This window comes from Prunus avium, chromosome 2 (assembly GCF_965620075.1).
Source record: "Prunus avium chromosome 2, drPruAviu1.hap1.1, whole genome shotgun sequence".
Taxonomy (NCBI): Eukaryota; Viridiplantae; Streptophyta; class Magnoliopsida; order Rosales; family Rosaceae; genus Prunus; species Prunus avium.
This window is the reverse complement of record NC_142285.1, coordinates 27947627-27967437: the sequence shown is the minus strand read 5'-3', so window position 1 is coordinate 27967437 and position 19811 is coordinate 27947627. Positions and strand designations below refer to the sequence as shown.

Genomic DNA, 19811 nt, shown 5'->3' with positions numbered 1-19811 from the left:
TTCCTAAAAAAATGATGTTGTTTGATGCAAGGAATATCACTTTCCATTCAAAAGGGTCGTTATGGTGAACATTTTTATGGGTGCAGCAAATTACAAACTCCCTTGAACAAAACTCATCAGCTGTATTCTGCTTGCAAGTTGCAACTGCCTTTCAAAATTGGTCTTCTTTGTCCTAACAACCCCTTACACATTAACTCCTCAAAACAAGGCTTCACAAATCATAATCTTAACGCACAAGCAATTTCCACCCACCAAGCCGCAACAAATATACCCCATCACTATCCAAAACCCTTTCCTTCTTAACATTTCTTACAGAGAAATATTGCATTGGCAGAATATACATAGATACATATATATATATATATATATATATATATATATATAAAAGAGCATATATACATATAGATTGTGGAGAGAGAGTCATGCATAAAAGTGAGGGCGGCAACAAAAAATCACCAAAAAAAGACAATCTAGCAATTGTTAAAATTAGGACATAACAATATCAATCCAATCCAAGAACTTCTAAACCCTTCTTCTCCCTCAAACCCCATAACCCTTGTTTCTATCTTTTGATCAAGTGCCCTCTCCCTCCCTTGCAACTTTGGTTTCTAATTCAAAGAATTAGAAATCAAGATTTGGGTGCAAGAAATCATGGTTGGGCAGTCAAGAAAATGGATGATACTCGTGGCAGCAACATGGATACAAGCATTTACAGGGACAAACTTTGATTTCTCATCGTATTCTTCTGACTTGAAATCCGTTCTTGGGATATCTCAAGTGCAGCTCAACTATCTCTCTGTGGCCTCAGATATGGGGAAGGCATTGGGTTGGTGTTCCGGGGTTTCTCTCATGTATTTTCCTTTGTGGGCTGTCATGTTCATGGCTGCCTTCATGGGTTTGTTTGGTTATGGCCTCCAATGGTTTGTCATTCAAAGACTCATCACTCCTCCTTATGTTCTGGTTAGCTCTCTTCATTTTTTGTCATATATTTTTCTGGGTTTTTTGCATACATGATAATGTGTTTTCCTTGAAATTTCATTTTTTTTGATTTTGTTGAACTGGGGTTTTTTTTTGTTTTTGTTTTTTATAATATTCTTCTTCTTCTTCTTTTTATTTTTAAATCTTTATTTTTTGTCTTTTCTTGGGAAGTAAAGGGAAAATTGGCCTAAATTTGGTGAACCTCTAACCTCCACATAGAACTACCACAACCGCAAGTATCAAGGGTGAAGCATTGGTTTCCTTTAGTCTCCTAACAAATTCAACTATAGAAAGAGACAGTTAGCAAATGGTTAGTGAAACAAACAAATCCATCATTCAATCTACCAGCTTCTAAAGAAAAAACTTCAAACCATTTAATAAGGCTGTGGACCCACTGAAGACTTCTACAGTCTCCACGCATATATGAACATAAACAAATTATCTAGAAACCTTTTACCAAAACACTCTAGCTAGAAAGAAAGTGTAAGATAATTAATCAAATTTCTTTTTCTATATTTTAAAAAGATCAATTCATTAAGAAGAATTAACATGTAAAAATAAAGGATTTTTTTTCGATGTCGTAAGGGTGTTATTTGTTTTAGAAGAAAGAAAAAGCTAGCAAAGCTAAATTTGTGATGTAAATAGTGTCTTTGAAAATTGATGGCATTTGCAACAATTTAGTGCCACTCATATTTTATTAATATCCAAAATATACAAAAAGATAACGTTAGAGTAAAGCTTGTCCTATTGTTTTTTCATAACAGAAGCTAGCTTAACTTCATCCATTGCAATTGTTCTAATCTCAATCAAGAAGGTGATTACGGTTAATTTTTCATTTTTGGTTCGGCAGGTATTCATTCTATGCTTGTTGGCTGGATGCAGCATCTGCTGGTTCAACACAGTCTGCTATGTTCTATGCATCAAACACTTCCAAGCGAACCGGGCACTTGCATTGTCCCTCACAATCAGTTTCAATGGGGTAAGTGCAGCTCTCTACACCCTCATTGCCAATGCAATAAACCCAAATGATGACACCATCTACCTCTTCCTCAATGCTCTAGTACCTCTCTTCGCATCCGGTGCTGCTCTCATCCCCGTACTCCGCCAACCCCCGATTCAGTCACTTCGTGCTGATGCCACTCGCCGTGACTCCATCATTTTTCTTTGCCTAATCATCCTAGCTGTGATCACAGGCCTATATCTACTCCTCCTCAACTCCCTATCCTCTGATGTATCGAAAGCTCGGATGCTCTTAGTTGGTGCTCTTTTTCTCCTGATCCTACCTTTGTGTCTGCCTGGCATTGCATATGCTCGTGAGTGGGCTCGTAGGAACTTCCCCTCAAGGTTCCCTTCGGACAACTCATCTACCTTCAATTTGGTTGACCCTGATGATTTTGAGCTCCATAAAGAACTCATTGCAGGAAGTGAAAGCACTAATGCCACAAGTGCCACAAATGCTAATTCGCATGGGTTGATAGACACAGAAGGCTTTTTCAGGTGTTTCGAATGTTTTGGGAAGCTGATGGAGAAAGACAGGTTGACAGTGCTAGGTGAAGAGCACTCAGCTAAGCTGCTTGTACGCCGGTGGGATTTTTGGCTGTACTATGCTGCATATTTTTGTGGGGGAACAATTGGGTTGGTCTATAGCAACAATCTTGGTCAGATTTCACAATCACTTGGATACAGTTCCCTGACTAGTTCTCTAGTCACATTATACTCTTCATGCTCCTTCTTTGGTCGTTTGCTCTCAGCTACCCCGGATTTCCTGCGTGAGTATGTATCTAGAAAACTAATGCTTTTAACAATTGGAGAATGAGAAAAGCCATACGGAATAAAAGCTAACCTGCCTCTTGGTAATGCAGTAAGATCTATTTTGCAAGAACTGGATGGCTTGCAGTTGCTCTGGTGCCAACACCAATTGCCTTCTTTTTGCTTGCTGCATCAGGCAGTGAGGCAATGCTTCGTGCAGGAACAGGCTTGATTGGGATAAGCTCTGGCTTTGTGTTTTCTGCAGCTGTTTCAATTACATCAGAGCTTTTTGGGCCAAACAGCGCTGGCGTAAACCATAACATCCTCATCACCAACATCCCAATTGGCTCACTCCTATATGGCCTTCTTGCAGCTCTGGTGTATGATTCCAATGAAGGAAGCTCAATAATCGGGGTGAGCTTGTTAAAAGAAGCAACATTGTGCATGGGTAGGTCATGCTATAGGCAGACATTCATATGGTGGGGCTGTATTTCAATAGTAGGGTTAGCTTCAAGCTTATTCCTATTCCTACGGACCAGGACTGCTTACAACCGCTTTGAGAGGAACAGAAATCGAACACAAGTCATGCAATCCTACTCACAGTAGTCCTCCTCACAATCCTCCTCACAGTCCTCCTCTTAGTCTCAAATTCACATATTTTAATGGTAACTTCTAGAAAAGCTATTATAGATGTATGAGATTTCAATGAGAGTTAAAAACAAGACAACATAGATACAAGTGATGTATGCTTGTTTCTCTCACTGGGAAGATAAGGAGATTACATGTAACATAGAACTTAAGATGTCAGAAAGAAAATGTTAGAAAGTTTTGTAGATGGGTTCTTATCATCTCTCACACGTCTGTTTTTGTTTTTAACTTGCTTTTGGGGTATGACTTTCTCACTCTAATCCAAGCGTAGCAAATAGATTTGCTTGCACAGCTTTCCATCATCATACTAAAACTGAATACTGTTTACTACTATCTTATCCAAGACCATCAGGAATTAAGGCCCGTTTGGTTCAAGGAGTCAATAGCACAAGTAGTTAAGTGGTTAAAAGAATAGATACTTCAAAGTAAATTTACAAAAATATGTGAACAACGAACAGGAATTCAAGAACCAGGCATGTGATCTAGTTCATCATCTAGCCAAATCCTAACCCTAACCCTTTTCCATGTTCCCTTACTACCTGGGCTAGCCCCAAACCTTATGAACCGATTCAACTTTTACTATCTAAACTATTCCAATGAACAGACTGAGATTGTTTTTGTTCTCTTAAGCTCCTGCTCATTACATTTAAGATTTTAACTAATGTAACCTAAACATTCTTATCTAAAGTTGGCTGGGAGACAACTAAATTAGATTTACCATAGACTAAACAGAGAGCCTAGAGTTTTAATATACGGGTGACATCCTCTTTCAGTTACATCAGAATTTAATTCGTGAAAATGCTGTCCTTCAAGCAATGAACCGTGATGGCCACCTAAAACCTCCACGCTAATCAGAAAACAGAGAGCACAATTACTATAGTAGATTATGAGACCTTCAAAAATCATTCCTCGGGTTGTTTGATGCATTTTGAGCAGCAGATCAGTTCAGTGGTAAGAAATTATTAAAGAGGATTGTTATAAAGTATGATACTAAATTGTTTTTTTTTTTTAGAGGTTTCTGAACAATAATAGATACTCATGTTACTAAAGTACTGTGCCAAATGACACCATAACTCCTAGACTGGAACACATGGACTCAAAATCATACAAGTGTCTTCTTATTTAATTTTTTATTTAAACGGCCGCGCAACTATACTATTTAAATATTTACTGGGATCTTTTTTTTTTTTTTTATAATTTTAATTTTAAATTTCTCCTATTTTTCGTTTATCGATAAGAGTAGTTTAGAGCATTATCCATTACTATTAGGCCATCACCAGAGTCTCTATTGTCTCCTTTTGATTTTTTACTTTTCCAGTTATTACTCGTATAAAGAATTTAGTATTTTCCTATTTAATACTCGTATTATACATGTATTATACATGTACGTACTTATTTTCAATAATACTTCGGTTTTTTGTACATATTTTAAAGACTCGGTAAAATATACATTTTTAAATAGCAAACATTACATAGATTGTACCCGTATGTACGCATTTTTCATGTTTAATACATGTATTTTTTATAAAATTTTCAATAATACACACAAAATTCAAGTATTATACACATAATTTTCACATATTATTGAATAAAAATAATATATATTTAAATATTTAAATAAATTATAGTAAAATATTATATAGTGTCCGAAACTTTTCAGTTGTAACTTGCCAAAATTTTCCGAATAAAACAAGTACATATTTTATTCGTATGTTTCCCGTTCCTTATTTTACTAACTATGAAAGAATTGGAGAAGCTAAGATTATTTCTTACTTGTTGCAAGAAAAATGCATGATGGTGACTTTGCAATCTTTTTGCTAACCAGAACAAATTTCAGACAAAGTTTTATGGGTGTGGTAGTATTTTTCATGTAAACTGTTGTTTGAAAAGTGAAGTAATGATCAAGATCACTCTAACTCAGCATGCAATTCTCTACGAATAATGTGTATAGAAACATAATTTAGTAGCAGTTGAGAGAACGAGGTAGATCAACAAACATTCCCACGAAAAAAAAGAAGAAGAAAAAATTGAACTCTCATATTTATTTACTGTGAAATTTCTTTCTTTTCAATATCTGCTTTGGATATGTTGAAACTAGCAACTTAATAATTATAAAGTATAAACTAATGGAAGTAGGCCATAAAATTTGAAAATTGCTAGGGCACCCTTCTTTGCAAACTCTCAAATTAGAAAGCTTATGTTTTGCGTCTAGCGGAATCTATCTCTGTTAATTGTCTTTTCCGAGTAGAAGGGTACTTGTAATACACTTAGGCACAGTTTGGCATTATTGTGCTGTGAAAATAATTGCTGTCAGATTTGCTGTGAGAGAAAGCAGTTTGGCGTTTGGTAAACTTTTTGTTAAGAGTGTTGTTGGTACTAATTCCCGCGTAATCAGAAAATGATTCCCGCATAATCATTAAACCTAGCGCCTCTTCGAAACTGATTCCAGCATAATCAGAAAATGAAAGCACCTCATTAGTTGCTTTCCCTTATAGCTTTCTCTCACATCAATTTTTAACAATAAGTGATTTTTTCATAGTTTACCAAACGGGCTGGGCTTCCTAAATTTTTTTAAAAATCACTTATTACTCCAGATAAGCAATGCCAAACTGGCACTTATAGTGGGACCTAAGAGGGGCAAAGTAAAGGTTTATCAGTGTAATGATTTTCAAAATCACATAAATTCTAGTAAAGATACCCTTATATACAATGAGCCCTAAAACTCCAACAGCCAAGATTATTGCAAGAGGAACTATCAGGGTTGATTAGGTTGAGCAATTGTGCTTTTCATGCTGTTAATTCTTACTGTGGATTTTTAATTTTTTTTTAAATAAATAGTATAGCCGAGCGAAGTATAAGTGTGCGATTATACTCTTAAAAATGAATAAATAAATATAAAAAAAAAGCGGTTGCCTAGGCACTATTACAAGGGTCCTTTTTTATTTAATTTTTGTTAATAAATAGTACAGTCGTGATGTTATACTGGGGTCTTTTTTCTTAATTTTTTCTAATAAATAATATGGTTGCATGAATATATTTTTAAAATATAATAATAAACAACTCATTAGACGTACACATTTGAGCCTTGTCAGGTTGGCTTCTTCAAGGGCAAAGGACTTGTTTGGTGGGCTGGACTAGATGAGATTTTTTTAATAAAAATGGACATGGGTCTAGTCTGTTGTTTGATGGGCTTAATCGTATCACACACTGGCGAGGACTTAAATTTTTATTTAGATTTCGAAGACTACCTCGCGTCCTCTCCTCCGCGTCCTCCCCTCAACGTCGTTTCCCTCAGCCACTTCGGGTCGTCTCTGCTCTCTCTCCTCTCCTCTCCTCTCTCATCTGTCATCTCTCTTCTTCTCTCATCTCTTCTCTCTTCTGATTTTTCTTTTTTAAAAACTGATTTCTCTGTTTGTTATCCATATTTTTCTGGGTTAGATATTGAGTGCTGTAGTTTTTCGGGTTTGATTTCTTTTGATACCTTTTAATTATTGAAGATCTTTCAGATCTGTTCCCGTCCAGAATTTGCATAATTCTTTTTTATTTTTTGGAATGTTGTTTTTAGTTTGTATTTTCTATGATCTGAGAGTTATACTGTAGATTTTTTTTTCTTTTGTTTCAAATTACCATTTTGGTTTTTGTCTACAATCTTTTCTCTTATATAATAAAAAAGATAGATTTTCTTATGATAGAAAAAGAATGACCCTTTTTCTTTTTCTGGTAAAAAATATGAATTTTGGGGGTTTACTATTTTGATATTGCTCCAGCGTGGGTTGATTCCTTTATGCTGGATGATCTGCTTGGTATTAGTAGAGCTCGTCTTGCTGGATGATCTGTTGTTGGGGTTTTCCCCTTTTACTCACCAAAAAAAAAAGTTTGTCTGATAAAAAGAAATTTTAGATTAGTAAAAAAAAATATTGAAAAAAGAGGAAGAAAGATTTTGAAGAAAAAAAACGTAAGGCGTTGATACAAAAAGTTGGAGTTTTGCATTTGATTATTGTTAATAAAAAAATAAAATAAAATATTGATTTATTAAAAAAATGTTAATTTTAGTGTGTTGTTTGGCACAAAAATGAATAGGACTAGACTCAAAGTCTAGTCGGTCCAAGCCAGCCCAATCCAATACTTCAAAGCTCATCCTAATCAGTTCAAGCCAGCCCACCAAACGGGGTCAAGAGTTTTCGTGGAGCCCAAATCAAACCCAATAAGAGCCTAATGGACATTTCATTCAAGTCATCTATATATATAAAGCAACAGGTAGAGAATGGTGAAACATTGAAAATACCAAAAAATGTCATTGGTTAATGCAAATATTAAGAAATGAAATTATTAATTAAATGAGAATAATATGGTAAATTCACACTTTTTCATATTTAAAATATTTAAAATAAAAGAAAAATCAGATAATTGATTCTATTTTTATGGAACACAACCATTGGCGGACTCAAATTTTTTAGCAGAGGTGTAATATTGACTAAGTATGAAAAATGGTTTTTCGGAATAATTATTTTCTCAAGATAATTTTTGGCTGCTTTTATTCCTCACACATCAAATAAGAAAACTTGATTTTCTAGGATTTTAGTATGAAGTATATATTGACTTAATGAGCCATCATTTTTAGCCTAAATTGTATTTTGCACTAAAACCGAATTTTCATATTTTGATTTTGTGGGAATTTGATTTTCTAGTATTTTTATTTAAATCCAAATGGGGGGTACTTCTTTATTTACATTGTAAACTTAAGTAAATTGAGTAATATAAAAATAAATAAAAGTAAAAGGACAAAGACATTTACTTAAGTGTTGAAAATAGAAATAAGGTAGTTTGTACACCAATTGAGTAAATGGGCAATTTCAAGCACCTACAATGATTTTTCGGGCAATGGGAGGTGCAGCTGCACCTCCTTGCGCCTTAATAGGTCCGCCTCTAAACACAACTACCCATTATCTTTTTTAATTCTAAAATAAATTTTAAAATTCTATAAAAAGCCTCTCGCAGGCGCGGAAGCGCTTATGGAAAGACTAGTTTTATATAACAAATATTATAATAGAAATTTATATTTTTCTTTTTCTGTTACAGAAATTTAGTTATATTGAATCAAAATATGGCATGCAGTGTGGTCATGCGTTTTTAGTCACAAGATATCTGATTAAATGTTTTTTTATTCACACCTCCCGACATGATTGAAATAAATTAATATATAAAAATAAAAACTTGTAGTTTTGCGTGATCGTTAAAATAAAATTTATGTGATTTTGTCCATCTCTAATTATATGTGATAGTAGATTATATAGACATAACACACACAAACACATATAAGATATTGGAGGAAATTAAAAATATTAGATAGGAATGTTAGATAATGCTAAATGTTAGGGATGTGCGTAGGTGTCATGGGGGTGCGTGCACACAACAAATTATAGACATGGATAAGGCTACCGATTAGGGTTTGTGTTGTTGAGGTAGGTGCACATGCATAACTTTTACCACAATTGAGTGAAAGCTAACAGATTAACAAATTCATATATTGTGAAGCTAGTATACAATTTTTGTATAAAAATGAAGAATGTTACCCATTAGGGATTTTGTGTGAAAGCTACCCATTAGGGACTGTGAAAGCTACTAGAGTAGGTGCATACTTAACTTCCAATGGAGAGGATTATCGACCTGGTAGGGAATGTTTGTGCAAGCGGATAATTGCTTCTAGGACATTGGATAAGGATGTAAATCACTCAAGTTATAAGTTATTTCCATGACAACTCTATTTTTTATACTAAAATTTGAGCATGCAAGCATTTACAAAACCCTTTGGGCATTCCGAAAAAAAATTAGGGCTTTCCACAAATAAGTCCATTTTAACATGACATATTATACAAAAACTTTATAGAGCCTATTTGGAGAGAAAAACTCAAAACTAGCCACTTGTCATTTTCTAATTGGTTCTTATAAAATTTTAACGCACTAGAACCAATTAGAAAATGACAAGTATCTAGTTTTGGGGTTTTCTCTTTAAATAGACTCTATATGAATTTTCATATAATATGTCATGCTAAAATAAATTTTTGAATAAATATCTCAAAAACTATGACTTATTATATGGGTTAGCCCATATTCAATGTAAAGGAAAAATCAAATCCAAATATGAGTTTCATTTCGAAATCGAGTTGTTTTCAATCAAAACTCAAATTGTGGGCCTAGAAGGAAAATATGAGAGAGTATGCCAAACCCAAATTTAAGTTTGGACCCAACATCTCCAAGGGAAATTTAGAATCAACAACCAAAGTTAAATTATAGTATTCAATAAATAAATAAAAGTGGATTGGAGAGAAAAAAAAAAAGTAGGAATTTGGGCTTTTGAACCCAAATATATGAATTTGAGTCTTTGTATTGAACGCAAAGCATCCTGATTCTTTGAACCAAAAAAAAAAAGAAAAAGGAAATACGAAGAACTAAAATTGCTTAGAGCACTTCCATCGGCCACTTTTGTCATGGCAAAAGGGGGGTCTGGCTTGGAAAAAAATGCCCACACCAAGCACAAACTGCCCGGGCAGCAGTGGGCCATACCCAAGTCTAGGCGAGCCTAAAGACAAGACTTGTCTAGGTTGCACATTGACGTTAGCATCCAATTTAAATACCAAAAAAATGGAAAAAAAACCAAATTTTTCAAAAAAAAATTATAAATACCTAGCCATGTTCTTCACTTCCCACTTCCCACACCAAAACTTCATACAAATTCCTTTCCTCATATCTCATGTGAATAGTGGTTGCTCTTGGGTTGTCATGGCAATGGGTGAGAATGCATAAAATAAAAAATTACTTAGGTGGACACCACTCACATGAACAGTTACTGCCCTTACCTCCCTTGCAAATGGCAAGCCCACTGTTACGAACTTACCTCTTAGTAATCTACCAAACCAATGGCAAGCCCACTGTTACGAACTTACAAACACCTTCACCGAATAATAGCTCATTTCATGGATTTTGACCCCAAAAAAAAAAATCAAGAATGATACAAATGTGAACAAACTATCAGCACAAATCTGAACCATTCGTTAGTGTGGATTTATTCTGATCAGCAATTTTTCTTTTTGGCTAAAACCATTCCAACCAGCAATTGATAATCACAGATGTGTGAACAATAATTATTTATTAATCTTGATATAAAACCTATCATAAAATTCATATATCTTAGCCCTCGCCCTTTTCTATCTAGGCCCTTACTTATATAAGAATGCCAATACTTTCATAAATCCAACTTTCATACCAAAAAATTTACAATATAGCATAGGTGTAAAAGTGTTTGCTGGTGTGAAGGAAAAAAAATATGATATGGGGGTTTGGATGGCGGATCCAGGAATTTCTATTCTGGGGGTCAATGTGTAAAAGGTTAAAAAAATTTCTATACAAAAGAAACCCATCAAAATGAAACGATAATATTCTAATTCATAGTCAATAGATAAAACCAAACAAAACACTCTTGTTCATTATCAAAGAGAATTGCATCAACTTCAAAAAATAGATACACACTACAATAAACCAAAAATATATCTAGTAAACTAAAAATTAGCGCAATCCTGCTCATTTTAGGGCATTTACGGCATTTGTGAGGTCCATTGTCATTTTGATTTTGGGCTTTATCTGCATTTCTTTTGGGCTCTAGCTCTCAAACTTTAGACTCCTACGAGTTCTGTCTTAAGGGGAGCTTTTTCAAGAAAATATTTCTTCAATACGTAAGAGTTAAGTTATTTTTGTAAAACTCTTTGTGGATTGAACATCTAAGGCTTTTTACTTAGATTGACCTTAGGTCCCTTCATGCATTCATATCATACATATTGAAAAATTGTTTTATGTAAAAATATTAGCTAAGTATGAAAAATGATTTTTCATAATAATCATTTTCTCAAGATAATTTTTGGCGGCTTTTATTCCTTACATATCAAATAAGAAAACTTGATTTTATGAGATTTTAATATGAAGTATATATTGACTTAATCCATCATTTTTAGCCTAAATCGTATTTTGCACTAAAACCGATTTTTCATATTTTGATTTGGTGGGAATTTGATTTTTTAGTATTTTTATTTGAATCCAAATATGGGGTACTTCCTTATTTACATTGTAAACTTAAGTAAATGGAGTAAAATAAAAATAAATGAAAGTAAAAGGACAAAGAGATTTACTTAAATGTTGAAAATGGAAATAAGGCAATCTGTACAACGTCGTCTCCTGCCTGCTGTGCTGGTGTGCTGCACCCTCTAGAGCATTTCATCAAGCCGTTTGGGGGTAATTTGCAGGGGTCAACATCTTCGCCTCCAATGATGGATTCCGGGCTTGCGGGGGTCAATTGACCCCTCTTGCCCCTATGTGGATCCGCCCCTGGATACAATAGTGGTATTGGAGATCAAAGGTGTCTGAGATTGATGGAGCATCTAAAGTGTCTGGGACTGAGATGGCATGGACTGGAATGTTGCCATTGTGTGAGTCTGAATAGAGGTATCCAAATGTGGCTTGCTATTTGAAGTTTGCTATTTGAGTGAGTATATTTCTTCCCCTTTGTTTTTGTTGGACAAGTCTTACCACACAACTTCTGAGAACCTGGACTAGCCATAGCTAGCTGAAGGAGCACAAGATCAGTAGCAAATTGAGAAATCATCGACACATCCATACTAAGTTGGGATATTTGTAGAAATGTCACATGAACTTATACATTAGTTTCAATTTGTCACCTTAAAGAAAAATTTAAGCAAAATGTCACCCTAAGTTTTCAAAATTCATGATTTGTCACTTGACTTTAATATCATCCAATTTTCCATCCATTTTGAAGGGTATTTTAGTCTTTCCAATATGTAAACCTTTAGGATTCAGTTTCGTAACTGAAACGCTACAATAAAGTATACAATTATACCACAATAACATCATAACAGCAAAACCGTGTAATCACCCTTAATTAGGATTATCTCTTCTTGAATGTGGCTTTTCTCTAACATCCTATATCATTGGACCAAACCAAACAAGCAGTGTGACTGAGCAAGTAGAAACCTTGGACATTGATTTATCATTTTAAGATAGCACAACTAGCTGAAGAAATTTTTAATTTAAATCACTTAAACAAATTCCAACATATGTTTTAGAGCAATCAGGGCAGCTAAAATGACCTCTAGCTTTACATTTGGTGCAAGAAATGGATCTCACTTTTGAATCACCACCTCCAACTGATTCACAATCAATGAGATTTAGTTTCAAATCACCACCTACAACTACTGGTGATAGTGTATATAAAGAGAGGAACTAGTCAGCCAGTATATGTGATTTTGTACACTTCAGAGTCTTCAAACTCTCAAGACTATATAGCAATTGGTTGACTTGAGAGAACTAAAGAAAGAGCAAGAGGAAGAGGGTTTCTGAAGGTCTTTTGGGTTTTGGGTTTGCATGTAAGGTACAGCTTAATCTTGAGTACCTTCCTTTATGCAATTATTATGGTCCATTATGCTTGATGGGTTGTAGTTTTTAGTTGGTTTATGTTGTTAATTTAAGTGTTCCCATGAAATTTAGTCTATGCTGCTGGTGCCTTTCCCAGTTGGTTTATGTTTTTTCTTCCACTCAATCAGATTCTCAAACAGCGTCCTCACAAATTTTCCTTTAAATTAGTGACTACATCTATTGTATTTTGTTTCTTCCTTCCTCAAATGTGACTTGAACTTTGACTGGGAGTAGCTTTAGTTGGCTACTCTGTTTAGACAAATTCACTGCTTATTTGTTTGTTTAATTATGATCATAATGTTATGAATTGCTTGCTGACAGTGAGTAAAAGTGTTTGACTAATTATAAATCAAATGGAAGCCATAGCCTTGTTATTTAGAGCTCTAGCTGTGCTTGTTTCAAAGGGGTTTGGAAAGGATTGGGCCACTGGCGAAGGGGCTGAACATCCAGATGACTTAAATGATGTGATGAGTGTTGAAGAAGATAGTATGAGTGTAAGTGCAACTGAGGAAATTGGGGATGATACTCCAAAGAGAAAGGCAGCTTCTTCTACATCTAATATTTCTTCAAACCCAAAGTTAAAGGCTGAAGATGTCATTGTTGGTGCAGTTGCAAAAATGGCTGCTTCTATTAAACAATTCAGGACAAAATCTAATGCAAAAAAAGCTACTCTTGATGAAGTCTATGATGTGGTAACTACAATTCTAGATTGATATGAAAATCAATGCTGGGATGTGATTGAGTCGCTAGCAAATGATAGGACAAAATTTCACTTGAAAAGAAGAAGGCTTTTAAAATGAAGTTCATGAAGAAAGATTAGAAAACTCATTTCAAACAAGGTTTAGTTCCAATTATGTATTATTAATTATACTTTTTTAATTCCAAATGACTACGTAATTTGATGATATGTAGGCAAAAAAAAAATCTTATGTTTACAAGAAATTACCCAATCAAATCCCACCAACAAAATATTTAGCCAAACAAGTGACTTTATAAATCCCATCACTTTTGGAGTCCCCTCATTTCAAAATGTCATCACTTTGAAATCCCCTCACTTCAAAATCCCATCATTTCAAAGTCATCTTAACACAACCTAAGAGTACACAAAAAGAGAACATGGGTCTCTAATGCCAATAAACCCAAACAAAAGAAGGTTAAAAATGTTTTATGTGAGAGATAATATGAAATAAATAATTAACAAAACCCTTATCATGCGTAAAGCCATGTATATACATAATTGGTGAAAAATGGAAACTTATTTTCTTTTTGCTAGAAATAGTTTACATATTTCAAGGAAAGTATTATAATATGCAACAAAGGCACCTGATATATACGTGGTTGGAGTAGTACTGCCACTCCATTTATCTCAATACACGTGACATGTCAAGTCTTGATTGGTCCATAAAATAATTTACACAAATAATTCGAAAACTAAACTTGGGTTACAAGCAATTTATCCCTAAATGAGTTATGGCATGACCACTCCACTATAAATACACCCAAAACTTGATCACAATACTCACAATCATCCCTTGCTCCATCACTCTACAACAATTCAGCGTCTCACTTGCACATTCCTAATTAAGAAAAAACAAGTATGGCTTCTATTATCAAGTTCCAGTGGACTACAAGATGGGGTTACATAGGTTGAGCCACGGCGGAGGGGTCATTTGTCGTCGTCTAGGTATGCTTTTCATTCCATCACTTGAGCGTGAGCCTTGGGCAGCACCCGCCTACCTGAACTTGCCCCCGCCACAATCACTTCCAATGGCAGTGTGTCTGTAAGGAGTAGTGGGGGCAGGATAGGGCATTGGTTCTTTATTAGTGGCCACAAATATGACTTTCGGTGCAGCCCACCACATCTAATCACACCACACAATAGACATTTGTTTTTACGTTTTTACCACCCTTAGGCCCCGTTTGGTTCACGGAATGAATTTGATGGGAAATCATTTCCCATGTCATTTCCCAAGGGATGAGAAATGGTGATTCCTTTCCCATGTTTGTTTTGAGTAGGAATGGAAAACAAATTTTGTTTAGTTTCCCAATTGTATCCCTATTAAAGTAATAAAAAAATACCAATAATTGTTGGATAAAAACTGTAATTATGAATTGTTAGTAAGGACAAATTAGTCAAAAAAAAGTTAGTCTTACTTTCCCATGGGAAGGGAAAGTGAAACCTCATGTGCTAGACAACGCTTTCCCATGCCTGACTTAACCAAACATGGGAAAGCAATTGGTTTCCCATCCCCAAGATTCCTTTCCCATGAACCAAACGCAGCCTTAGTCCTTTAGCAAATTAGTTTTCCAAAGGTGGACTGGTTAGTCGATGCTTTTACTACTGTACTATTGGGTTACATAAGTCAAGCCGCGACCAAGGGGCATGAGCGTTGGGTGGGACCAAACTAGGTGGACTCGCCCCTTGACACATTCACTTCTAACGCCCTATTTTTTAAAATCTACATCTCCATTCTCATCCCTATCTCCGTCCGTCCATGTCTCCATTCCTAGCTGCGGAGTGCCTTCATCTCACACAAAATAAGTCTGTTGAGTCTACGACCAGGGAACTGCGTCATTTTAAATTTGAGCATCCCAGCCCAATTAGGGACCATGCTTCTCATCGTTGGATAAACAATACTCAATATTAGGTGAGACCATCATTTTTTCTGGGTATGAATTATTGATCTTTAATTGCTTCCAATATCTCAAGTATTTTGTGGAAAGATTATCTGATCTATTAACATTGGTATAGAAATGATTTATGCGTACATATTTAAGATTGCTATAAAAATAATTATATACATGTTCGCAAATGTGCAACCACACATATAAAGGTTTTTGTCACATGCAATAAATGATAACAACTATCATGCAATTTTATCTCCTCTACAACTTAAGTTAAGGCATGCAATATAAGTGTCATAAATTATAATAGGGAAGGGGCCTTCACATATACACACTAATAATGTGTTATGGGATTCGAATCCAAGATCATTGGTTCGCAAGTAAATACCAATTTTTATTGGGCTAGAGGCAAAGAGCCTTCCACTGGACTAGAGGAAAAGGGCCTTAACTTAGTTGTTATGTGTTTTTTTAAAATAATAAATGTCATAAATTTTTTTAAACTTCTATTTTTTATTTATAAAAAACTTCAATTAACTTATAAATGGTCAATAACATAACTTAGCTATATACAGACTATTTTTCGTTTTTGTGTTGGGAATAACATAATTGCTAAAAATAAACAATAAATGGTAAATAAATATAAAGATTAACTACATAAAAGTATCTGAATTTTGAGGGTCCTTTCAAATTAGTACATGACCTAAAATCTTGCAAAAGGGTATCTGAAGTTAAATTTGGTTAATTTCTTGACCCATTCAACATAAAGGTAAAAATGTAATTTTCCTCCTTAATGCAAGTATAATATGCATATGTACTATTTGAAAAAACAAATCTTGTTTGTCGCATGCTTTTAAAAAATATGAACAAATTTTTATATAATGTACGATTCGAGTACTATGCACGTACTCATACATATTTCAAACATTTTACAATAATACACTTATTATTCGCCAATTTCATATGGAATTTCACATATTATTACAACTAGCTTCTCTGCACACGCTTCCATGTATGCGAGAGACTTTTTTTTAATCACGTGCGCTACACGCGACTTACAAAGTTTCGTTTTAATTTTTTTGCAATTGTATTTTGCTAGATGCTTATATCAACAATTTTAATTTTTTATTGCCCTTATTTTTCTAGATGTCCCTCTCAACAATTCACAGCCCATAAAACAGAGAGAGACAGAGGGGTGGGGCTGGGTAGGTGAGGTTTTACATTTTTTTTTTTTTAATAAACATAATTTATACGGAAATTTGAATGGAATTTGAACAAAATTGACGGTAGATCTTCAATTGGCAATTTTTAACACAATTGGAGTCCTTAAATTACAAAAAATTTGTTATGGGGCTAAATTGATAATATGCAAATAATTTAGGGGGTAAAACCGCTAGAAAAACTTTTTTTTTATTTTTTTATTTTATAAATATTATTTACTTCGTCCTCAAAGGTTGCTCCCAAACTCCCAGTACATCGTTTTGGCCAGGTGCATAGAACCTTACAATTGCACTCTTGGGATCGTCTTTCCTCGAGCATCTTCTTTGCATTCTTGGGTTGCGCTTCTCTTCTCAGATGGGGAGGCTGAGGCCGAGTCACAACCACTCATACATTATTTTCACAAATAAGACAATAATATTTTTCAAACATTTTACAATAATACACTTATTATTTGCCAATTTTATCTGGAATTTCACGTATTTTAGAAAAAAATGACTACAAATTACAAAAACATAATAAATAAATTTATATTTTTATCAAATGATCAAATTTTTTACCGTATATTTTAAGGAAAGTTACCGAATAATAAACTTAGATATTTTAAACGTATTATACCCATTTCGTATTTTAATAATCATACAAAGGTAAAATGAAATTACTACATATAAGATCATCTGTCGTACAAAGCGATTTTTTTTGTTGGAGTATAAAGCGACATGAACTTTTTAAAAACTAAAATATGGTTACTTGGAAAATTGGACGAGGGATGGTGGTGTATTCTAAACCATTGGATGTGAAAAAATGATATTAGTCTTCTTCTTTTTTCCTAGGGTATTTTGTGGTTTTCAAGTGTTTCACTTTCCCTTTATATGCGTAGCAACAAGTCTTGATTATGCGTAGCAAAGATTAGCCTAGCAACCAAGTCTTGATTATGCGTAGCAAGATTAGCCTAGCAACCAAGTCTTGATTATGCGTTTACTCTTCCATGTCTTCTTCTTGGGCGAAAGATGAGTTTTGAGGATACTTCTTTATCCCAGTAAACCATTGGTGGACATAGCTCGCGACGACAATCCTCGAAAGCATTGCGTCTAGCATTCTTCTCTTCTTGGGCAAAGGATGAGTTTCGAAGGTACTTCTTTATCTCAGTAAACCAGTGGTGGCCATAGCTCACAATGGCAGTCCTTGAAGGCATTGCGTCCAACATTCTTCTCTTCTTGGGCAAAGGATGAGTTTCGGGGGTACCACTTTATCCCAGTAAACCAGTGGTGGCCATAGCTCACGATGACAGTCCTCGAAGGTGTTGCGTCCAACATTCTTCTCTTCTCAGATGGGTAGGCCAAGATCGAGTCACAAAGGTAAGTTCTCAATATCGATACCTGAGTATTGGGCGGGCCTCTGCTACCTAAACTCCCCGCCGCCACATTCATTGCCCATGCCACATTTTGTGGCGGTGGAGTCAACATCTCCGGCCTCGGCTCGAGACCAGGGGTGCCCTCCTTGCCACTCTACTAAGGATGCGACCATGACTCTATGTTGTATGCTCAGTATTGAGTCCAGTACTGAGTGTGCGACGAAGGAACTGTGTCGTATGCTTAGTATTGGGGGGAAAGTGGATAGTTCTTGAGCATTGTTTTTCTGTGTTTAGCACTGGCATGTGAGTTTTTATGTTTTTATGTGTTTCTTGCTTCTTTTTTGTGTATTTATGAGTTTTTATGTTTTGATATTTCTATTCCTAGTTGGTTGGACATAGTTTGTTTGTTTTTTATAAATTTATTTCTTAAGGTCTCTGACAACATTACAAAAATTCCATTAAACACTTGGAATCAACAAGTTAAGCTACATTCACTAGCTAGAACTACTTTGGTCGTGGGCTTGTGAATCCAAAGAACAAGGTGTAAGGAGTACGTATTTTCAATTTAGTCAGGGTACGTACTTAGTTCTTTTTAGTCTTGTAAAAGACTGCATAGATTGACCAATGGAGTAAACCCTTCCAAAACTTGTAAAATGATGACTCTAGATTGACCACTAATGTTATGTTTTAAGGAGGGTTTATGTATAGAGATGGCTGCATGTAGGGGACGTGTGAAGCTGCCATGGAGGTGTGGGTGCACACTTAATCTCTAATGGAGAGGGCTACCACCTTAATGGTGTGAAAACTACCTATACAAAATAAGTGTACACAATAAATTAGGAGAAGGCTACGTATTAGGGTTGAGTGAAAGCTAATGTTGAGGTAGGTAGGTGTATATGCTTCACTTCTAACAGAGATGGCTACCACCCTAATAGAGTGAAAGCTACCACATTAACGGCTAGTACACCGTTTTAGTAAACATGGAGAGGGCTATCCATTAGGGACTGTGTGAAAGCTACTATTAGAGTAGGTGCACACTTAACTTCCAATGGAGAAGGCTACCGCCCTTATAGTGTGAAAGCCGCTATACAAACGTCCTTTTAGAAAAGAAAAAAAAAACAAAAAACAAAACTTTGTATTGGGACTTCAAGTGCAGAGACTTGAATAGGACTAAATAGGACTTGAGTGTACTTGACTTACTGGGAATGCATCCCATCTCACAATTTTCATTGATTGAAACAAGCCCTATACCGTAGTAGTTACAATTATAACTTAGAGCTTGTTGATTTCATGACTTATATTATACTTATGTTATTTATATGTTGTCACTAATGGAATCACATTTAAGTTTGGTTCATCGTTTAAATATGAAACTTGCAGTGAAGATGTGTTGTTAAGATATTTGGATTGGAGAATTACTTTTCTGGGAAGGAAGAGATTCAATCGGGAATTTAAATTGATTTTATCGCACTACCCCTCTGATGATTTCCAAGTCTTAAAGTGGACAATGGGCAGAGGGGTAAATGTAAACCTATTAATTTGGTTCATGTCCTTGTAGATATATGCAGGTGAAATAGGTGCAGATCATCAGGCTCACCAGGAAACTTATTAATTTGGACATGGTAATGTATATTTTGTTTGGCTCCTTTGTTTATTTGAATTTGTATGAATCAAGGTATGGTAAAATGATTGTCAGTTAAATCTCTGTCTTTTATATAAAGTGGAGTTTGGACATGATTTTGCATTTCTGATGCAATTGAGA

The 19811-nt window shown here is 34.9% G+C and overlaps 1 protein-coding gene across 2 annotated transcripts; it reads left to right on the top strand.

Annotated features, from left to right (window-relative positions):
* Positions 1 to 390: 390 nt before the first annotated feature.
* Positions 391 to 3560, top strand: LOC110770922 (protein NUCLEAR FUSION DEFECTIVE 4-like). 2 transcript variants are annotated; one of them, XM_088248018.1, is made up of 4 exons: positions 792 to 960; positions 1829 to 1957; positions 2040 to 2751; positions 2841 to 3560. In XM_088248018.1, the coding sequence occupies exons 1-4, from the start codon at positions 918 to 920 to the stop codon at positions 3331 to 3333; spliced, it is 1377 nt and encodes a 458-aa protein (XP_088104144.1). In that variant the 5' UTR covers positions 792 to 917; the 3' UTR covers positions 3334 to 3560. The 2 variants fall into 2 exon arrangements, with proteins under 2 accessions (XP_021830877.2, XP_088104144.1); XM_021975185.2 differs by having other exon boundaries at positions 391 to 960; positions 1829 to 2751.
* Positions 3561 to 19811: the final 16251 nt, after the last annotated feature.

Coding starts and splice junctions, on each gene's coding strand:
- LOC110770922 (XM_021975185.2), top strand. CDS start 652: ATGGTTGGGCAGTCAAGAAAATGGATGATACTCGTGGCAGCAACATGG. Junction 961..1,828: donor TCACTCCTCCTTATGTTCTG/GTTAGCTCTCTT, acceptor TTGGTTCGGCAG/GTATTCATTCTATGCTTGTT. Junction 2,752..2,840: donor ACCCCGGATTTCCTGCGTGA/GTATGTATCTAG, acceptor TTGGTAATGCAG/TAAGATCTATTTTGCAAGAA.